Genomic DNA, 20115 nt, shown 5'->3' on the forward strand with positions numbered 1-20115 from the left:
TTTTAATTTAACTGTCGGCATTGCTGACTGGGGGCTCGTAGCTATAAATATATTTAGTCAATAAATAATATAGTGTCCAGAATTAACCTTCTGAATAAGGACCAGGGGAACTTCTCATAATTCGTTAAAGTCTATAAGAAGAACCCCACCCCTAGACAACCACCACACACCCCCACAATCTTTTCTATAGTAATACTAATGATGATGATGATACTAATATCTAAATTGCTTGCTCTATTAAATGTAGTCAAGGCATGGATATTTTAAATGACAATTATGAATTTTAAACAAATATTACAAAGCATTTTTTTGTTCAAACTGCACTAATTTGGAACGTTCGGCATGTAAAAAACATGCTAAATGCTATATTCTACCTGCACTACATTTTTATGATTCAGATAATTCCTTTACTGTTTTCTCATACCCATTTTCTTAATTTTACTGGATATAGCAGCTGGTATCTTGTATGTGCCAACTTTGTTATTATGCTAGCATCCATATCAAAATCATGCATGCAACTCCATCTACTAAAAAAGTCATCTTTTTTAACACTGCACTTGCTGTTGATGACTTTAAGTTTCCAAATTGAAACTTTTTGTGCCGATAGAACAAGGTTAAGTTTGAAATTTGTATGGTATAAATTAATTAAATAATACTGAGCTAAATAGTAATTGTGCTTTGGCAAATGCTTTTGAAGACAGGATGTATGGTACAATTTCATACTGGACCTGAGGCAAACTCAAGTAAAGCTAAAAAGAAAAAAGTTTCTATGTGTGTACATGTTGAAAACTAAGCACAATGCCATTTTTAACTTAAAAGACAAATAATTACTTGTTGTGCAAATGACATTACAACTTCATATTTATTCTGACCCTTTGTATCTGATAGTAAACAAAGTCCTTAATATTTCGCCATGATCTTGATCCAAGGCAGGGTTCTTTTGCAAGAACATTAAGTACATCTTTTTGCCTAGGTACTTTGAGCATCCTGATGAAACAACCCAAGTGCTGGAGCACAGCATTCCTTTCTTGACTTGTCCAAGGTCTTCGCCAAGTTTTAGATTTGGTGCTTTCATGTCTCTTTGTTGATACTGCAACTGGTATAGTGCTGGTACATATCTTTCTAGATTCAAGACCTGAAAAATATAAATGATTTCTGAGATAACAAAATAATTATGTTGATAAGACTAAAGAAAAACTTTAAACAAAATTCAAACAAGGGACTGATGCTCTATTAACCAGAGGATCATATAATTTTGATTTTTAACGTAGCTTTAGCAATTTTTCAGTCATATTGCTACGATGTCTGCAATGTGGTAGCTTATAGTGATGTCTAGCACTGAGGCATCATGCCACAGGCATGTAGCATGATGTCCCACCCAGTTACATTATCCTGACACCAGGCCGACCATTCCTAACACTAACCTCTTAATGCTGAACGCCAAGCGAGGCAGATGTTAGTACCATTTTTTAAGTCTCTACTAACCAGAGGAAACAGCAACTAAAATTCATATTCTTTACAATTGGTGCCACACATGCCACAACAAATATCTGCAGAAGATAATGGGGGGGGGGGGGGCAAGTTAACTACATGGACAAACTAATTTATTTTAACTTTAACCATCAAAATCAGCTCAAAAAGGTAATATTAAATTAATACTGGATAGGAGTTTTAAAATACCATTAAGTAAAACAACAACTAACATGGACCTGTTTTGATACCTCTACACCATTCTCATGGAAGCACATTTGGTTGCCTGCTGTAAACAGCAGCCATTTTGGGCTGGTTTTCAGAGTGCCACCTTCATGGAAAACACCCCGTTAGATACAACATTCATTGATGTGAATGATCATTATGTCAGATCACACGGTCAATTTTAAGCTCTAGTCCTAATCTGATATTTAAAGTAACTGGCTCAGATTTTCAACTCTCCAAAAACGAAGCTGCGGATTTTGTTCAGTACTTTCTGGAGTTTGCATGATCAGAATCACGACTATTGAAGCTTCAATAACACAGGTAAGGGCACTGATGTTTATGTACGCATCAGTGAGTATTTATAATTTATCAGCTTCAGGTGATTTAGTCATGGAGACATAGACAAAGAACTGATAAATTTAGAGTGTGAGAAATGGCAGCTATGGTTTGTTATATAGCTTCAAATGCTTGACAGTAAATGAGTTCTCTAAAAGCACATAAAAAATTATTCTGTGAAAAATAATTATACAACTATAACGATCAGATTTTACTCTTAAATCTTTCTATACATAATAGATGTATACCAAAACTGGAAAATGGTTAAAATTGATGTTGAACGTATGGAGTCAAATAGGTAACAGATGTTCTATTTATAGTAAACTGCACTGTATAAATCAGGTATCAACTGCCTACAAAGCCATACATTATATGAGGTAAAAGGTTAAAGTGTTATATATTTATGTAGCACAAGATCACTTAGTGCTGAATTGCTTGAGAAAAGAAATGAAAATTGTGCATTACTTTTAAATTGCCTTATTTTAACTAGGCTTGGTATTATTCATTTCTATATTTAATTTCAATTACTGTGGTATAGGTGGGAATGGCCATTATTCAACCTGTTTTTGACCATCCAGCATGTACAATGGACTTGGGAGCTCCAGATGGCTCAGTGACCTAAATGCTCCTCTTTACAGCTCTCCCACATCTGTCCGCATGGGTTCAACTTTTGGCTTGACCAACATGAGTGTGTAACAAAGCTTGGCAGTAGCTTTCCATGGGTTGGTGGTTCTTCTTCCACCAAATATACTGACTGCCATGTATCATATGCTAGAAATGGTGTTAAAACCAACAACACCAAACCAAATGTACATTTGTCTTGTATTCAACATCATTTCCAGTAACACATTCTCTGTAATGAAATACTTCAAACTTTCAAATTATTGTCATCATCACCAACTTCAGCCACTATTTGCAAAAAGGAAATCATCACCTAATGATGAACCATGTTGATAGTCCGCCATGTGGGGTTGTCTAGGTGGCACATATTTTAAACAAGAATTTGTATAACTGCCTTGATGAATGCAAAGTTAAAACTATAGCAAAATGCTTGTTCCAAAGCCCAATGTACCTATTCAATTAAGCTTAACACCCTTCATGTCAAGCTGAAGTACCCAGATGTAATAGTTCCCTACCTGAAAAACAACATTGCAGTAAGCATACAAGATCTTGACCAGCAGCACAACTTATGTTTTGTGGAATGCCTCAAGGGTTAAAAGATGAATAAAATTCTATACTATGCTGAGTATACACATGATCCTTGAGCTAATTTGTGGGAGTTCTTGCGCTTCACTGCTTTCTAAGGGCTCAAATTCACAAAACTTTTTGCACAATTTGCACACTCATGCACCCTGGCAGCTTCTCTATTTTAAGTAACAAAATGCAGGATGAAAGTGGGGCCTGGGGTCTAAAGCACTCAAATTTACCAATCACTGCCATCTCACCTCTGAGTGGGTTTGAGTCCAGCCAATGTTAGTTGCTTCCAGTGAGTTGGTGGTTCTTACCAGGGGTTTTTGGGGATCTTCCTCAAGCAGTTATAATGACTGCCATGTATAGAATATCATGCATTGAAAATTGGCATCAGACCCAAAACAACAACTGTACAATAGAATGGAAGCAAAACAATCCTCATTACCAAAACAATACATGCATTAGAGGCATGTGACATTTCACAAAACGTCTTCTCAGTACAGAGACTTTGTTAATGGCTGTACATTACAAAAATCCTAATAATTTTATAAGTTCATATTTATTTAAAAACAGATTGTGAAATTAGGGCTGATAAAGTGTAAACTAGCTGTTTTCTTGGATATGTAATCTGTTCCGCTTTTTGTAACTTTGAACTATACATAAACATAAATTGATAAATGGAGAAAGTATTTATCTACATATATACCCTGGAGAAATTTCATTAAATAATAGTGTACAAAAATAGAAACACATTATACACATTATTAAAGTCATCAGCTTTTAATGATATTTGAAGTTTATCCAGTCAACAGTATCTAACAAATCTATTGGTTGATTCTAGTGACAGAAGCTACATATTTTTAATTACATTTTTAATGCAAAAAATTAACATGAATTTCACTTCTGTGCCGTGTACACATTGAAAAATAATGGCAAATCTGAACAGTATATCCCAAGGAACAATATTACCACAATCATTTATAACAGATTATGAAAATTGCAATCCATGATTTGCTCATATGATTTTACCGATCAATCTTCAAGTATAGTCTATCGCCAAACCCTTAACCATGACATCACAAAGTTCTATCCTTATCAATGAGTTAAAAAATTATCAATTTAATATTTTTATATTATCATCACATTTTACCTGGAATTTCTGCATTCTCTTTAAGTTCATCTGAGATCTCCCCTTGCTCCGTTGGCCCATTTCCTGTTTTAATTTCTTCTTTTGCAATATCTCCATTTTCTTCTTCTGGCACAATAATATCTGACAAAATAGTTTTCATGTGATAAGATACAAATGACAGACTTGTATTATTTAATTCTTCTTGCTACTATTAAATTATGATTGATATGAATTAAAATATCCCACGGTGACCTTAAAAATATGGATCATTCTTGATATTGGGAGGTTTTTTTGGGGGGGTTGAGTGCCATTTTCAGCACATGATAGACTATACATGGCGGCCAGTATAATTGGTGGAAGAGGAGCTTGGGAAAATCCCTGTAAGAACCACATACCCCATGAGAAGCTAATGAAAAGCTTTCTCACTGACTCTCATTGGCCAAGGTCGATACTTGATCCCATGTAGACAGAGGTGTGGTGGCTGGGATCAGTAAAGGAGAGCACTTTAGACCACTCAGCCCCCTGGGGAATCATTGTAATTTGAATTCTACCTGCAACACTCACCGAGAAGCTATGTTAATTTATAAACATCTGGTTTCATTTTTGTGATGTTCATAAGACTAAAAAAATGTTTCCTGTTTCATGCAAACACAAAATTAAAACTTAGGTCAGTCAATCAGTAAAGGTGCGTTGTTGCTTTGGGGTTTAATGCTATTTCTCTGCATAAGATAGGCTATACATGGCATCCAGTATAACTTTAAGACTTATCTGCCACCAAAGGCCATTAAATTTCTTTGCCTCAACTCATCCACAGGGACATGGGTCATAACTGAAGAGATCAGCATTGGAATGCCATAATTGTATCAAGAAATTATAGAGAGACATGATGAACTTTTGAAGAAGTTTCCTAATATATATCACTCAAAGATTTGCGGGATGGGGATAAAATGAATATGAATGCGCTACCTTATTCCGCCAGTACAAGTTCTTTCCATCTCCATAGTCATATCTAAACTCCTCACCACTGTCAATATTTCTGGTTGCAAAGAGACAAAGCCTTGGGTAAGAATTGAACACCTCCAATTTCATTTGTGCATTGCACGATTTTGTGTGGTCTGCAGCATCATTCACAAATTGGCACATGTGTCCTCTTGTAGATGTTGCATCTATACTTAAGTAAAATAAAATGCAACTTACAAAAAGTTACATCTTCCAATCCTTTAAATAGATCAACAATCGTAGCAAAGATCTGTCCATGCTATCTACTAAAACCTAAAACAAAACTGTCAAGTCACATTAACCTAGATCCTAGAACTGAATAGGAGATGATGGGAATACCAGCCACCCCATGACATATAACAAGTTCTTAAATTATAATTACAATGCCCACTTGTCTACATCAAATTTTAAGGGACAGATTTGCAAGACACCAGTGGCCTTTTGCCTGATCTTTAATGCATTGAAATAGTTCAATTTTGTACATGCATAATTATGTCTCAGTGCAGATGTCTTTACAATGCAAGTCTTAGAGTGTTGGGCTTTACACCTCAATGATGCTATGGACCACTGCAAGGTGGTGAGTTTGTTTACTGAATTCAGAACATCTGAATGGTCCTTATAATTTAGTCTTAAATCACTTTCATCTGCATTTGCCTAAATAATCCTAATATATGCAGAATGGGCTGTAAAAATACTTCACTATCATACTTTCCAGTGTTAATAGGCAATTTTCTACACCGCAGAATGAATACAAAATTTTCTTAGTCTATGGCATGTATCTAGAGAAAATCTGAATATCAATCAGCGATAATATGCCCATGATCTCTTCTTCCAAGTTTAATATTTGGTGGAAAAGGGGGTCTATTATTGCCAACACCCACAACCCTGGTAAACTGAAATCAGTCTGTGATCTCAGTCATCTTATTTAAAGCCATCCTGAAAAAGTGTTCTTTTGAATTCTGACTAAAAATCAAATGAATGTACCACTAGATGCTATTCTCCGTTTATTTTCAAACTCAGTATGACCAAATGTTAAGTGCTGAAGATCTACTAGGAGTGAAAAAGGACTAACTCTTATTCAGCTAAATTTGGGGATTATGTATAAATAAATTGTATAAAAGTTTAGCTAAAAGAAAATTGCACAAAGAGACTTTCAGTGTAACTTGAAAGGTGTTTCAACATCATGCACACAGCCAGTTAATTTAAACATGCCCCCAAAAATCTAATTTAGACTGTATTAAAGGATTGCAACTATTATATACAACAAATAGTACACAATTCCCAAACAATTTACTTGGCTGAAAGGATTTGTTTTTTGTCTCTGATATGACCTCTACTCTATACCATGTTTTGAATGGCATGCAGGGAAGAAGCCACTTTCACCTGATTGGTTGCACAGGTTAATGGAGCAACTCTGCTGGTGAAAACGTGTATTCATTGCAAGCAAACACTAATGACGATTTTTAACGTAGCTTTAACAATTTTTCAGTCATATCGCTACAATGTCTGCTTGTGGCAGTTTATAGCAAACATTAATGAATCAAAGCTTAATTCCTGATTATAGTTTCCGTTTCCATTCAAATTTCCAGCTAGCAATACAACTTTCACTAAACTAATTGCAGAAATTGGAATTTGTACATTGAGTCATTTCTCATTTGCAACATAAAACAGATTAAAACAGATAAAAAAGGCCTGTTTTATGCTAAACACTAAATAATACATAAAAAAAGATATTCCCACATATAGCACTCATATTATCATGCAATTTTAAGGTTGAAGCTATGTTCTGATTCAAGGAACAATTTACTCTCACATGGAGAATTTTTTGGTGTTATCAGCAATTTTCTTCTATTTGAATTTCTCTCTGTACTCACTGCATGAGGTTTTAATTGTATACTTTTTAGCCCACAAATCCTTGCAGTTTCAGCCCTGATAACTGTATTAAATCTCAGATATATAATAATTATATTAGCTGAAACTTACTAATGTGTCTTCTGATGATATTTAAAGCCAGAGATAACATCTGTTATATTTATGATTTCGTTGTTCCCTGCTATATCTTTTCTCCCTTCTCTCAGCCTCTGTGTCAATCCTTTCCCCTACATACTCAAGTAGAAAATCACCTCTGTTGAATGCCACATTTGCAAAGACACCATAACCTATAATGGGCAAAAGGCAAAAGCAATAAATTAAAAATTAAAATAAGCATGCAAAGGTGTTCCTAATAACCAAAGCTTAAAACTAGAATTTTATGAGGATATATCTTGTGTAATAAAATGAAGCATTATTTTGTAAGGATGTTATACATAGTTCAAAGATCCGATAACCTGACACCCGGGACGTCTCTAATTTCAGATGAGTGAGGAGCTCATCCAGCTTATTGAAAAAATCTAATTTTACCTGACAAAGCTCCAATTATGCTGATGAAATGTAGAAATTTATTTTTAAGATGTTGACCTGCCATAACATAGCATGTCATGCTAAAACCAGGATTTCTATTCCCAAAACCCCTGACACTTTATGTTTAAAAAAAATATGATTTTAAGTAAGTTTCGAAAATAGAACAAAAATAAATACTTCAGCATACGCCCATTACATGTAACATGTATAAATGGTAAGCAGTCATGTCTAAATTTGATGTAAAGCTCCTTCTGGCAGTTTAAATAAGGCAATTAAATGGCAAAAATGTCAGGTATAAACCACTATTGCATGATTAACTGGCTCACAATAGCTAATGTGGTGCATTTGAAGACTAGTGGGTGATCCCACTGTGCTAATTTGCACAGGCAAAAAAGGTCACAAAATGGAACAACCTAAAAAAGGTAAATCAAACAGATGCTAGATGCATGTAAAAAGTGTTCCAACTGGAAAATGGGGTCCCATCATCCCAGCCACACAAGGTTGAAAATGAGGTCCCATCAACACTTAAAATCGGGGTCCCAAATGCATATATAGTTAGAACGGGGGTCCCCAGAATGCAATGCCTCAAGTGCAACAAAACGTGATCACCATGAAAATGGATAAAGCACATGACTAGTGCTGAAAGAACACAAGGCCTTAAATGATTCCTGGAGTTTTATATTATTTTGTTTTGTCTCAACCACTTACAAGATAAATTCAAATTATTCACCAACATAACCAGATATATATTTGTTTTGAACACATCTTGGTCGAACCCAGTTTCACATCAATGCTGGGTCTGATTTTTGGGTAACAGGTGCTTAAGCAATGTATTATAGATTACTGACAAGTTCGTGAATGGCAACAACTTTTCTTTTGAAGTCAGATTTTACCCCATATACATAAAATGAAAAGCTTGATTACTAAAGTTGCTTGAATAGTGTTCAAATTTCGAAGGTGATTTAGGAAGCAAAGCAAGCAAAACTAAATTTCAGAACTCTTTCTTTGACAGTTTTCTTTGTGAAGCATGCCAGCAAAAGGGGTGGGGGGTGGAGGATTTGATTCTGGACACGTATGGCAAACAATTTATTGGCTCATGATGTCATTTCTGTGTGTACCATCAAATAGGAGACCATCTTTATGTTAAGATATTCGACACATTGAATTCAACCTTCCAATTAGTTAATTGACCTATTCTTTTCATTATGATTTTATCAGTGGAATAGATTGGCTGACAGACAATAATACACACATGCTTGTTTTTTGAACAGTTGCTTTGTATTGTTTAAAAGATTAACTATCTGTACTCGACAGGCATTTAATTGTAATCCAGGCTTGTGGAATTTTAGTCAGGGCTTGTGATTATTTTATAGCCACCATCCCTGGGCATTTGTTGAAATTTTTAATAGGTATCTGCTTTAACACAAGCAATAATTTAAGAAAGAAAAAACAAAAAGTGTTCAAACTGGAAATTGGGGTCCCATCATCCCAGACACACAAAGCTGAAACCGGGGTCCCATAAATGCCAGTTAAAATTGGGGTCCCAAATGCATATCGTGTATGCACAAATAGTTTAATTCCCATGAATACAAAATGAAAATTGAAAAAAAAGTACAATATTGTGATTTAAATCCCAAATAGTGCTAAAAGTCTGATCACAAATCCAAATGTACAAGAAAGTGTTAAAACTGGAAATTGGGGTCCCATCATCCCAGACACACAAAGCTGAAACTGGGGTCCCATAAACGCCAGTCCCAAATGTATATTCTGTACAGTAGTCCCCCTCTTATAAGGCCACCCCTACTGCAGCAGGGTAGTGGCCTTATAATGAGGGTGATGATAAATGTGAATAGTAAATACATATGAAGAAAGTCACAAATACATTTAATTTTAAAACATTTAATAATTTCATTAAAATATCACATGCAGGTTGTGAAATAAATGAAAAACTGTTTCATCATTTTCAAAAGAATGTTATGAATAACCATTATTATAGTTTTAAAACTGTCTTTATAATTATGTTACAGATCACATCATCTGTCACTCTGTTGGTAACAGTCTAAAAAAAAAAAAAAACAGTTTCGTCACAATTAAAAATATCCTTGCTGTCATATCCCCTGCATATATCATTTAGTCTTTTGTTCCAATCTTCGAAAACTTCATTATTAAGATCTGCTGATTCTCCACTAAGGACAGAACACGTAATATTGTGTCGCACTTAAAATCCGTGCAACCATCAGTTACTTGCAGTAAAGTCCTCATATCCCAATTCAACTGACAAAATTGTTGTCTTTTCTTGTCATTCAAATCAGGATACAAACATCTCCTGGCTGAAACAATCTTCCCTTCTCCGTCCATTTCACCTTCCAACTTCTGCAGAATCGTTTCCTTATCTTTCACGATATTGTTTATCTGAGTCTTTCCAACGTTAGTTTTCTGCAAGGTTCCTCGACACCCCCCCGAACCTCTTGGTCAGTTGAATTACTTTCTCTTTTAAACTGATTTTTCTTTCCTCGATGACATGTTGATCTTTTTGCAGTAAGTTATTCATGTTGCCAACTACAAAACTGATAAAACAATTTTTTATGCATTTAAACAAATTGCCACTTGTTTTTAAAGTAAGTGATCTTGTCACGTGATTTGTTAGTCGCAGTTCGGTACCCTACTGTTTTTATACATTTCTTCACACTAAGTGAGTGAAGCCAAAATGGCTTCGATATGTACCATTTAACATCACGCAGATTTGACCTCGCGGCCGTTAGGATGTAATTTTGACAATTATTGTCAGTAGTATTAGCAACTAATTATCAAAGTGAACATCTTACTAAGAGAAGCCATAAAGACTATCAAACCATTTTCCTGCTGACTTGTGTATTGTACATCAATGCTGCCACTTCTCAGCTGTTATTACTGTTCAATAATTGCAATCTTAACAATTATCGAAGTGACTAAACCAGACATCTTATGATAACACAGCTGTAAGGCTATTTGGATTGCATGTACTAACCCTTTCATATGGATTAAAATTTTAGTCTTTCTCAGCTTTATGGAATAAATGTGGCTCCTTGTGAGGCGTAAATGATATAATATTAACCTTAGTGGTACATGTACTTTAGTCAACACTTCTTTCAGTAACGAAAACCTGACATCGGGAAACAGAAATCGGATTACTTAACACACGTTATGAATAAAATACTGGTTCTGGATACATATCAAATAAAATGCATACACTTGTGAGGGGTAAATTTTATATTATTGCACTAATATGCTGGCCGCTTGTCGCGTTAGGCAGGTGGCCTTTCATGAGGGGTACTTTTTACTTTTGAACACAAACTCGTCAGTGCCAACGGATTCTGGCTGTAAGGAGTGGGTGCCCGCTGGTCAGGGGGGACGTTCAAGAGGGGGACTACTGTATGCACAAATAGTTTATTTCCCTAGAATACAAAATGAAAATTGAAAAAATGGTACAATATTGTGATTTAAATCCTGAATAGTGCTAAAAGTTCGATCACAAATCCAAATGTATAAAAAAGTGTTAAAACTGGAAACTGGGGTCCCATCATCAAAGCTGAAACTGGGGTCCCATAAATGCCAGTTAAAATTGGGGTCCCAAACGCATATCGTGTACAGTAGTCCCCCTCTTATAAGGCCACCCCTACTGCAGCAGGGAAGTGGCCTTATAATGAGGGTGGCCTTTCTAGAGGGGGATGATAAATGTGAATAGTAAATACATATGAAGAAAGTCACAAGTACATTTAATTTTAAAACATTTAATAATTTCATTAAAATATCACATGCAGGTTGTGAAATAAATGAAAAACAAACTGTTTCATCATTTTCAAAAGAATGTTATGAATAACCATTATTATAGTTTTAAAACTGTCTTCATTATGTTACAGATCACATCATCTGTCACTCTGTTGGTAACAGTCTAAAAAAAAAAAACAGTCTCGTCACAATTAAAAATATCCTTGCTGTCATATCCCCTGCATATATCATTTAGTCTTTTGTTCCAATCTTTGAAAACTTCATTATTAAGATCTGCTGATTCTCCACTAAGGACAGAACACGTAATATTGTGTCGCACTTAAAATCCGTGCAACCATCAGTTACTTGCAGTAAAGTCCTCATATCCCAATCAACTGACAAAATTGTTGTCTTTTCTTGTCATTCAAATCAGGATACAAACATCTCCTGGCTGAAACAATCTTCCCTTCTCCGTCCATTTCACCTTCCAACTTCTGCAGAATTGTTTCCTTATCTTTCACGATATTGTTTATCTGAGTCTTTCTGACATTAGTTTTCTGCAAGGTTCCAATGTATTCTGGCCGAAAGGAGCGGGTGGCCACTGGTCAGGGGGGTACGTTCAAGAGGGGGACTACTGTATGCACAAATAGTTTATTTCCCATCAATACAAAATGAAAATTGAAAAAGAAGTACAATATTGTGATTTAAATCCTGAATAGTGCTAAAAGTTCAATCACAAATCCAAATGTATAAAAAAAAGTGTTAAAACTGGAAACTGGGGTCCCATCATCCCAGACACACCAAGTTGAAAATGGGGTCCCATAACACACTTAAAATTGGGGTCCCAAATGCCTATAGTGTATGCACATGCTTAAAACTGGGGTCCCCAGAATAGTGACTCAGTTGCACAAAACCCCAATCACCATGAACATGGATAAGACACATTATTAGTGTTGAAAGCACACACGGCCTTAAATGATCCATGGAGTTTTATATTATTTTGCCTTTAGTCACATACAAAGTAAATTTAAACTTACTCACCAACATAACTGGATATGTATCTTTTTTCGAACCCATCTTGATCCAGCCCCGTTTCACACCAGTACTGGACCCATTCTTTGGGTGAAAGGTTTCTCATGCCAGACTAAAACAAAATAAAGGTCCAATAAAGTGTCAAACTGAACTTAAAATCTTCTAACGGTCAGAATCCAGAATTATCTGCATAATAGACTAGTCTATATTTCTAAAAGATTTCATAACTGGTGGCTATAGCACTTATTGGGCTATAACTTATTTTAAATCACGTGCCCCCAGCCCCTTTAAATGTGTATGAAGTCAAGTAGGTTACAAAATAATAGGTGTTCTATGTATAGCATACTTCACTGTATAACTTTGCTAAAGGTGTATTATCTGCCTACAAAGCCATATATATGAGGTAAAGGGTTAATTATGCATGGTATTCTGCTTTTTCTACTGTTAGGGTCGTCCATTTAGTACGTACGCATGGTGGGGGTGGGGTGTTAACCCAAATGTGTATGCCTGCATATGGGGGGGGGGGTGTCACTGATAATGTACGTACGCATAGGAAACGGGGTGGGATAGTTTTGAAACCTCAACAATGATTTGTCTAATATGTAACCTGTTTGACAGGGTTCACTCGGTGTTTGAATTTTAGCCGACACTAAACAAACGTTTTAAAGTTACGCATTTATTTCTTTGATGCAGCCAGATATTCTGTGGACTGATTTATTAAACACGTTAATATTATTAATCCTTGATTGTTTTTGCATGGACTAAATATAGGCCATTCTATAGATCGGGGGGGGGGGGGGGGGGGGTCACAGTTGCATCAAGTGTATGTACGCAGGGGTGGGTAGGTAAAAAAGTATGCATGTGTACAGGGAGGGGTCAAGCTTTGCCAGATTTTTGCGTACGTACTAAATGGATGGCCCCTTATGGCTCTATTGTCTTTAAGCAATAAAAAAAGAGTGAAAAGCAACAAGTGTGTGTGTGTGTGTGTGATTTGGTTTTTCAATGTAGCTTTAACCCTTTCATCACTGTAGACCGGTTTTCTGGTCATGGGGAAGCAAGTCCATAAACCCTATGGTACACGACTATATATATTTTGGGATACCTCTAATAACTTCCTTCCTGTAATGGAGATATTATATTTGGATTATCTCGTGTTGAATACAACTAGAAATCTTTAGGCAAGAGGACACTTTTTGAGCATGTTTTCCGAATGGTGAATTTATATTCAAAATGGTGGAATTCGATGCAAGATGAGAATGAAGTGTCAAATTATGAATTATCAAAATATTTTGCTGTTGTGACCTAATACAGTTGATTGAAAATGAGAGAAACCATCTGGACAGGCATTTGACTGTGCTTGTGGGTGACAGTGATGACGATGAAGAGGACTTTGAAGGTTTTGAACCAGAGGAAGTGTGAACTCCACGTATTTGTTCTGGACGAAACAACTGGATTTATTTCAGCTTTCTGGGAGAGTTGGACCCATCAGAGTGTTAGATGGCTCCAGAAAAGCTCTTGAATACTTTCAAATCCTTGATTTAGATGAAGTTTTTGAAAATAATGTTCATGTAATGAGGCAAATAAAAAATTGCTTCTGCATTTTACCTGTTGTGTTACCTGTTTGCAACTGTATTTTAAGTTACAATAGATCTACATATTTTATTGAATTAGTTATACAATTTGACTTTTAACCTTTATTTTGATACTTAATCCATCCAGATATCTTTAAAATTGGCAAAGTTATGTTATTTCAAAATCCACAGGTCATTTTGCTTTAAAGGTCCAAAGTTTCTTAATATGTTTAGGGCTCTATGCCTGCAAAGTAACTTAGTGATGAAAGGGTTAACAGTTTTTCAGTTCTACCCAGTCACATAATTATATCGAGCCAACCAGTCCTAACACTGATTTCTTAATGCTGAGCACCTAGCGAGGTGAATAGCAACAAGTTGTGTCAAATTCAACAAATAGTTCATTTTCCTAGAATGCAAAGTGAAATTTAAACAAAAAATTTAAAATTTACAATATTGTGAATTAAATCTCAAACAGTATCTAAAACAAATCCAAATGTATGATGTTCCAATTCAATTCCAGTGGTATTCCAAATAAATTCCAATACTGAATGTGTTGATGTGCCAAGTCAGAGAAAACTTGGATTATGGCTTGGAGTGTGGTGATGTGCTAATAGTCTTTTGATGTTTCACAGTAATATAATCCAAAATGTTCTCTGAATTCACTACAATTCCAAATTAATTTTGAAGTTCAAGATTATTACTGAGCATTAATTTCAGTGAATAATAATTTGAAATAAATCCAACCAAATTAAAACCTGAACACAGCAATAAGACCGATTTTGCTTCAGATGTTAATGCAAATATGCACAATTTTTCAAGTAAACAAAATATATAAAAGCTAAGACAATAATACAGCCAGGATGTAGGCCAGTTTCCTTTAAGAAAAACATTTAAAGTTGTGCACAAGTTTAGGAATTTCCCAGTGAAAAACTATTGTCTTTCACTCTGAATCAAGAAAACGTCTACTTCATCGATAATGATCTGAACATTTTAATCTATGATCTTAGAGAAATATTATCTATGTATCATGTTGTTTAAAAAATAAATGTCATTGGTCAGGTACAGCATTAACTTGATTTTGGACAAGTACAAAATACAGATATACAATGATATATAATCATTAAGAAAAGCAAGCAAACAAATATACATAACCTGATAACATTACATGTACATGTAAATTTCAAGACACCCTGAATCGGGGACTGACCAGTATTCCGTCTGTTTTTTGTACATTAAACTCAAATTCAATATCATTTTCAGGCTCAAATGGTACATTCATGAACACTTCTCCAATAATCTGAAGTACTTCAAAACTTGAAAAATCAGTCAATAGCCAGTTTTTCCCCAATAAAGATGAACCATTTGCAGTTTTCTAGGTAGCCTTTATTTAAACATGCATTTGTAAAACTTCCTTGATGAATGCAAGGTCAAACTATGAGAGATTGATTGTTCCAAGGTCAATCAAAATTAGTTAAGAACCATTTATGTCAAGAACAATGAAGCGTCATGACAAGAACCACAAGACTTCTACTGGCAGCATGACTCACGACAAGCACTCTGTATAATGTGCAAAGTTCATTTAAACTACTGTATATACTTGTGCATAAGCAGAATAATTTTTGGAAAAAAATAAAAGCCTGGAGAGGGTTGGGCAGCTCATACATGGGCCAAAGTATATATCTGAAAATGTTACTTTTTTTGGTTGGTTACCATAATGGCTGTAAATCTTCAGACATGAAAAGATAAGTATTTTTTCTGCATCCCAAGATTTACATGCATGTCCAAAATAAAAACAACACTTTTAGTGTCCCAACACTTGTAGACACAAAAAATGTCATGACAAAATTGTCATGATTGACACAGGTCAAACAGCAGTGACCAGATCTTTCAATAACCACATCAATAAACTGTTATAAACTGCTATGATTCTTTTTGTTATTATTTGGAATGTATGTATTTTCTGATTTCTCCAACATGAAATTAAATAAAGGCAAAAAAAGATTTCATAATTCTCAGGCTGGTTCGAGCCAACCCAGAAGACCTAGCTGGTTACAATATAGTAGTACTAAATATGTAGCATTATAAGTAATATTTAATTTAATAAGAGTAAATGAGCTTACATGACCATGCTGACATGCACTTTAATTAACTTAAGAGTAATTCATGTCCAGTTCATTGGAATTGTTAATTAGATATGTCTCATGCATTTAGTTATTAATAGTGTATGCAAATTATGTGAGCAGTCAACAACTGAGAAAATGGAGACTTAAGGTGTTAACATCCAACAATTACTGATTCAAATCTAGTCTACATGTATCAATATACCTCTAAAGATAGACTTATTTGATGAGTGTCTTTGAGTATCATCATGACATCAGTTTCGGAGCAGCCATTGTATTTCATTGATATCACTAAGCTGATAATGCAGTTTTCGTAAGTTTCCTTGACAGTTATGTCACACTTTGCTGCAAGTATAGAAAATGCTTTGAGCTTGTCTAAATCCCATAAATATATACATTATGCATAACAATGACCAAAACAAATCAAATTGCCTATTACACTTTTATACCCATTCAAAATATCTTTACTTTTTTATAATGTCAGTGAATTGAAACCCTTGATGCAACTTGTTTGTTGCTGTCTAATGAATAAAAGAAGGGGACTTCTTATCTCCGCCGACTTCACATTTTGTTTATCCTATAGAAGCCCATTAATGAAATATCAAATTCACTGTTGAATTTAATGACACTGTTTTGTTCTTTCCTAATTTCCAGTACTGAATAAATATAATATATTGAAATCAATATATTTTCAAAAAGATAACTATTTCAATTTTGGTAAATTAATATTTACGTAATATTAGAAACAAATCTGTATCAAATGCCAAAAAAAATACAACGATGTTCAGGAGAAGAAAATACTGATACATATTAAGATTATTTATTGTAATAATCGCCATTGTTGCCATTTCATGTGGTCGTACATTTCTTATATCAATAATGACCACAAGTGGTGCTGTGATCAACCACTCAGAAACAGATGATGTTATAAACAAGGAAAGCAAAATGCGGTACCCATAAATAAACTCACAGAACAATGTCTGCAGCAATGAAAAGTTTAAAATTTAGATATACCAACAGGGCTGAGCAAATCCCATAGCCCGACGTCCCAGACATGTCATTTTTGAAGTCGGACAAGTAAAATTTTCCAAGTCGCAAGTCCGGGACGAGTGCTTTTTAAAAAAGTCGAGCTAGTCCTTATGTTCGTGCTTTAATCACTATATGCCTTTATTTGGCCAATCATGCCCTCTGGACATCCTAAATACTTGATTCTACCCCTCTTCGTGTATACATTTACATCCTATTACCGCTTGACTGCATATTGGGTTAAGCAACCAAATTATCGGCAAATCAAAACACGTCAAACAAAAAAAGCAAGTATGATCAATTAGCAATGTTGTAAGCGGTTTTGTTGCAATGAGTTTACTCAGTCTAGATCATAACGTATGCCTCACTATGATTTTAATCCAGCGAGTCCGTGTAATTAAATTAATGAAAGGTACTTTAACGACATCAGTGTTTGTTTCCTTTATGAACTGATTAAATGACAGTAATGATTCTTTAATTAAAACCGATTATACAGATGATTAACTTCTATGTGCGATATTGTGTTTGAAGCAAAACAATTACGCTAATTAATGAGCTGTTTCAGTTCGTATTTAAAAGAGAAAATTGATGTTATAATCACTTTAGAAGTACATGTAGTTGTCAAGCATGCTGATAGTTACTCTGTGGATAAAATGAGTTTGCTAAATTATTTTCACAAGTAAGGTAACAACGACGATTCGGCGAAGGTAAATTTGTTTGAAAATGGAGGGATAAAACGTAAGACGGATGTGCAGTAGCTATTTCTGAGTGTGAACGAGGATTTAGTTCAATGAACTTAACCAAGACTTCTTTAAGAAATTCCTTAAACCAAAAGAGTTTACAAATGCTAATGAACATTTCTGCAAATGGACCAGAGCTTGGGGACTTTAACCCAGACACAGCTATCAACTGCTGGCTTAGTACTGGTGCAGGTGGCAGACATATACATGGACATATTTTCAAATCCATCAGCTAAAACATATATACATGAACCTGAAGAAGCCAAATGTATAACAACCAATGTTTTTGAAAAATTAAATTCTTTTAAGAAATAATTATGTTGTATATCGTTTTATTTTTGTTTTTCTATGGATTAAGCACATACGTCTCATCAAATTTCGGCAAGTGATTACCATTTTGGGACCAGTGAAAAATAAGGTGGGACTAGTGAATTTTCTGGAACCACTTGTCCTGGACTAGAAGTAAAAAAAAAAATGTGCTCAGCCCTGTTGGTACAGGTATAATGATTCTTCAAAGTGTAAATGAACTTTTAATCACACATCGTTTATGAAGTATTCCGCGATTTGTTTAGGGCTCAGAAACATACCGGAGGATATACTGGAGTGATTTGAGTAATAAGACGAGCCGGACAATGACGTGAAGATTCAATCAGAAACAGACGCAGATATCATTCGCTATGCTGTGCGGAACTAACATATAACCTTTAGCCTCACCGAGGGTATCGTAGCTAGGATGGGTCAAAAGAAACTCAGATTTGGGAGAATTGACGCAAGCCCGATTCAATTCCAATTTTCACTGGTTGCCATGGAGCAAATTTTACTTAATCACCGGTTGAACAAACTGGGATTTTTTAACACATTATGTAACATGTAAGGTTACATTAGTGTCTACTTCTTAATTGAGGATGCTTTATTTTGGAAATGATGTAATTCTCCTTTACAGCGTCTGCTATAAAAGCGGGAGCCTACATTAAGGTATTGCTTTATGATATAGTTATTGTCGACCTATGTATGCTAATTGTACCACGTAACTCCCCACGTCAGTAAATGGAGGCGTAAGGGGCTAAAGTGGGGATTTTGGTTATTTTCTTTACTAAATGGTTTTACCGAATGCTTATTTTTTCTCGGACATGTCGGCTTAAATCAATCTTCTTATTTTCTTAACAGGAACGAAAACTTCCCATACTGTTACGAGTTATTATCACTATGGCAACAATTGGTGTGCGGCGAGAATTGGTCTCTAACCAGTATAACACATAACAGACACACTTTAAGTTAAAGTTTAACACAATTTATTTATGACTGTTCTCTTTGTATGAACAGCATATAATATGGCATTTCTTTTGCTGCAAAAGCAATAGTAATAAATATTTGACCCACCATTTTTTAAAATTGTTTTATTATTCTTCAGATCGAAAACGACGAAATCTATTCAAATTCAAATAATATTGCGCCCTGCAAATGTTTTTAGCCGGTAAAAGTATGAACCGTTCAAAATCAATATCAAAATATAATTTTTTCCGCTTGAATGAGCATCAGCCTGATTACAAAATAACGCAGACATAGTTAGATTACATTTTAAATGAAGGCGTATTAACAAAAGTCTTTAGAAGCACCTACCTGCACCAAATTTTCCGAGATTTTCTTCTCGCCAGGTCCCATAGCATGGTGCCGGAAACAAAAGACACGCATGCGCGAAGACGGGATTTCCAATTTTGTGGTCCGAAGACGGTACGCTTTTTTTTCGGTGTGAGATCATAGCGAAGTAAAAGGTGAAATTGGGGTCAGTTTTAATAACTATTTTTTATAATAAAAAAGGGATAGTAGATTTTATTTTTATGGTTTTCAGAACTGGGGTCTTTTGTAACTGGGGTCTTTGCGTGATGAGACCCCAGTTAAGGGGGAGAGTGTTAAATAAAGACCCCACTCTCTACAGAACACACACGCACACACACACACACACACACACACACACACATATATATATATATATATATATATATATATATATATATATATATATATATATATATATATATATATATATATATATATATATGTATTATTGTGTGATTGACCTTGATCGCTAATTGAGGGTAGGAGCTGTGCCTACATGTCTAATGTCATTA

General features: G+C 34.9%; 1 protein-coding gene across 3 annotated transcripts; it reads right to left on the minus strand.

Moving 5' to 3' along the window:
- Positions 1-226: 226 nt before the first annotated feature.
- Positions 227-19896, minus strand: LOC149787396 (uncharacterized). Of its 3 annotated transcripts, none has more exons than XM_089977989.1 (7): positions 19607-19896; positions 16426-16565; positions 12539-12641; positions 7334-7509; positions 5318-5517; positions 4373-4492; positions 999-1135 (listed from the first exon to the last, which is right to left on the minus strand). In XM_089977989.1, exons 1-4 carry the CDS (start codon positions 19743-19745, stop codon positions 7355-7357), a joined length of 537 nt encoding a protein of 178 aa, XP_089834115.1. In that variant the 5' UTR covers positions 19746-19896; the 3' UTR covers positions 999-1135; positions 4373-4492; positions 5318-5517; positions 7334-7354. The 3 variants fall into 3 exon arrangements, with proteins under 3 accessions (XP_089834114.1, XP_089834115.1, XP_089834116.1); XM_089977990.1 differs by having other exon boundaries at positions 5318-5522; XM_089977988.1 differs by lacking the exons at positions 4373-4492; positions 5318-5517; positions 7334-7509 and having other exon boundaries at positions 227-1135.
- Positions 19897-20115: the final 219 nt, after the last annotated feature.

This window comes from Sinohyriopsis cumingii, chromosome 12 (assembly GCF_028554795.1).
Source record: "Sinohyriopsis cumingii isolate HCF-2022 chromosome 12, ASM2855479v2, whole genome shotgun sequence".
Classification (NCBI taxonomy): domain Eukaryota; kingdom Metazoa; phylum Mollusca; class Bivalvia; order Unionida; family Unionidae; genus Sinohyriopsis; species Sinohyriopsis cumingii.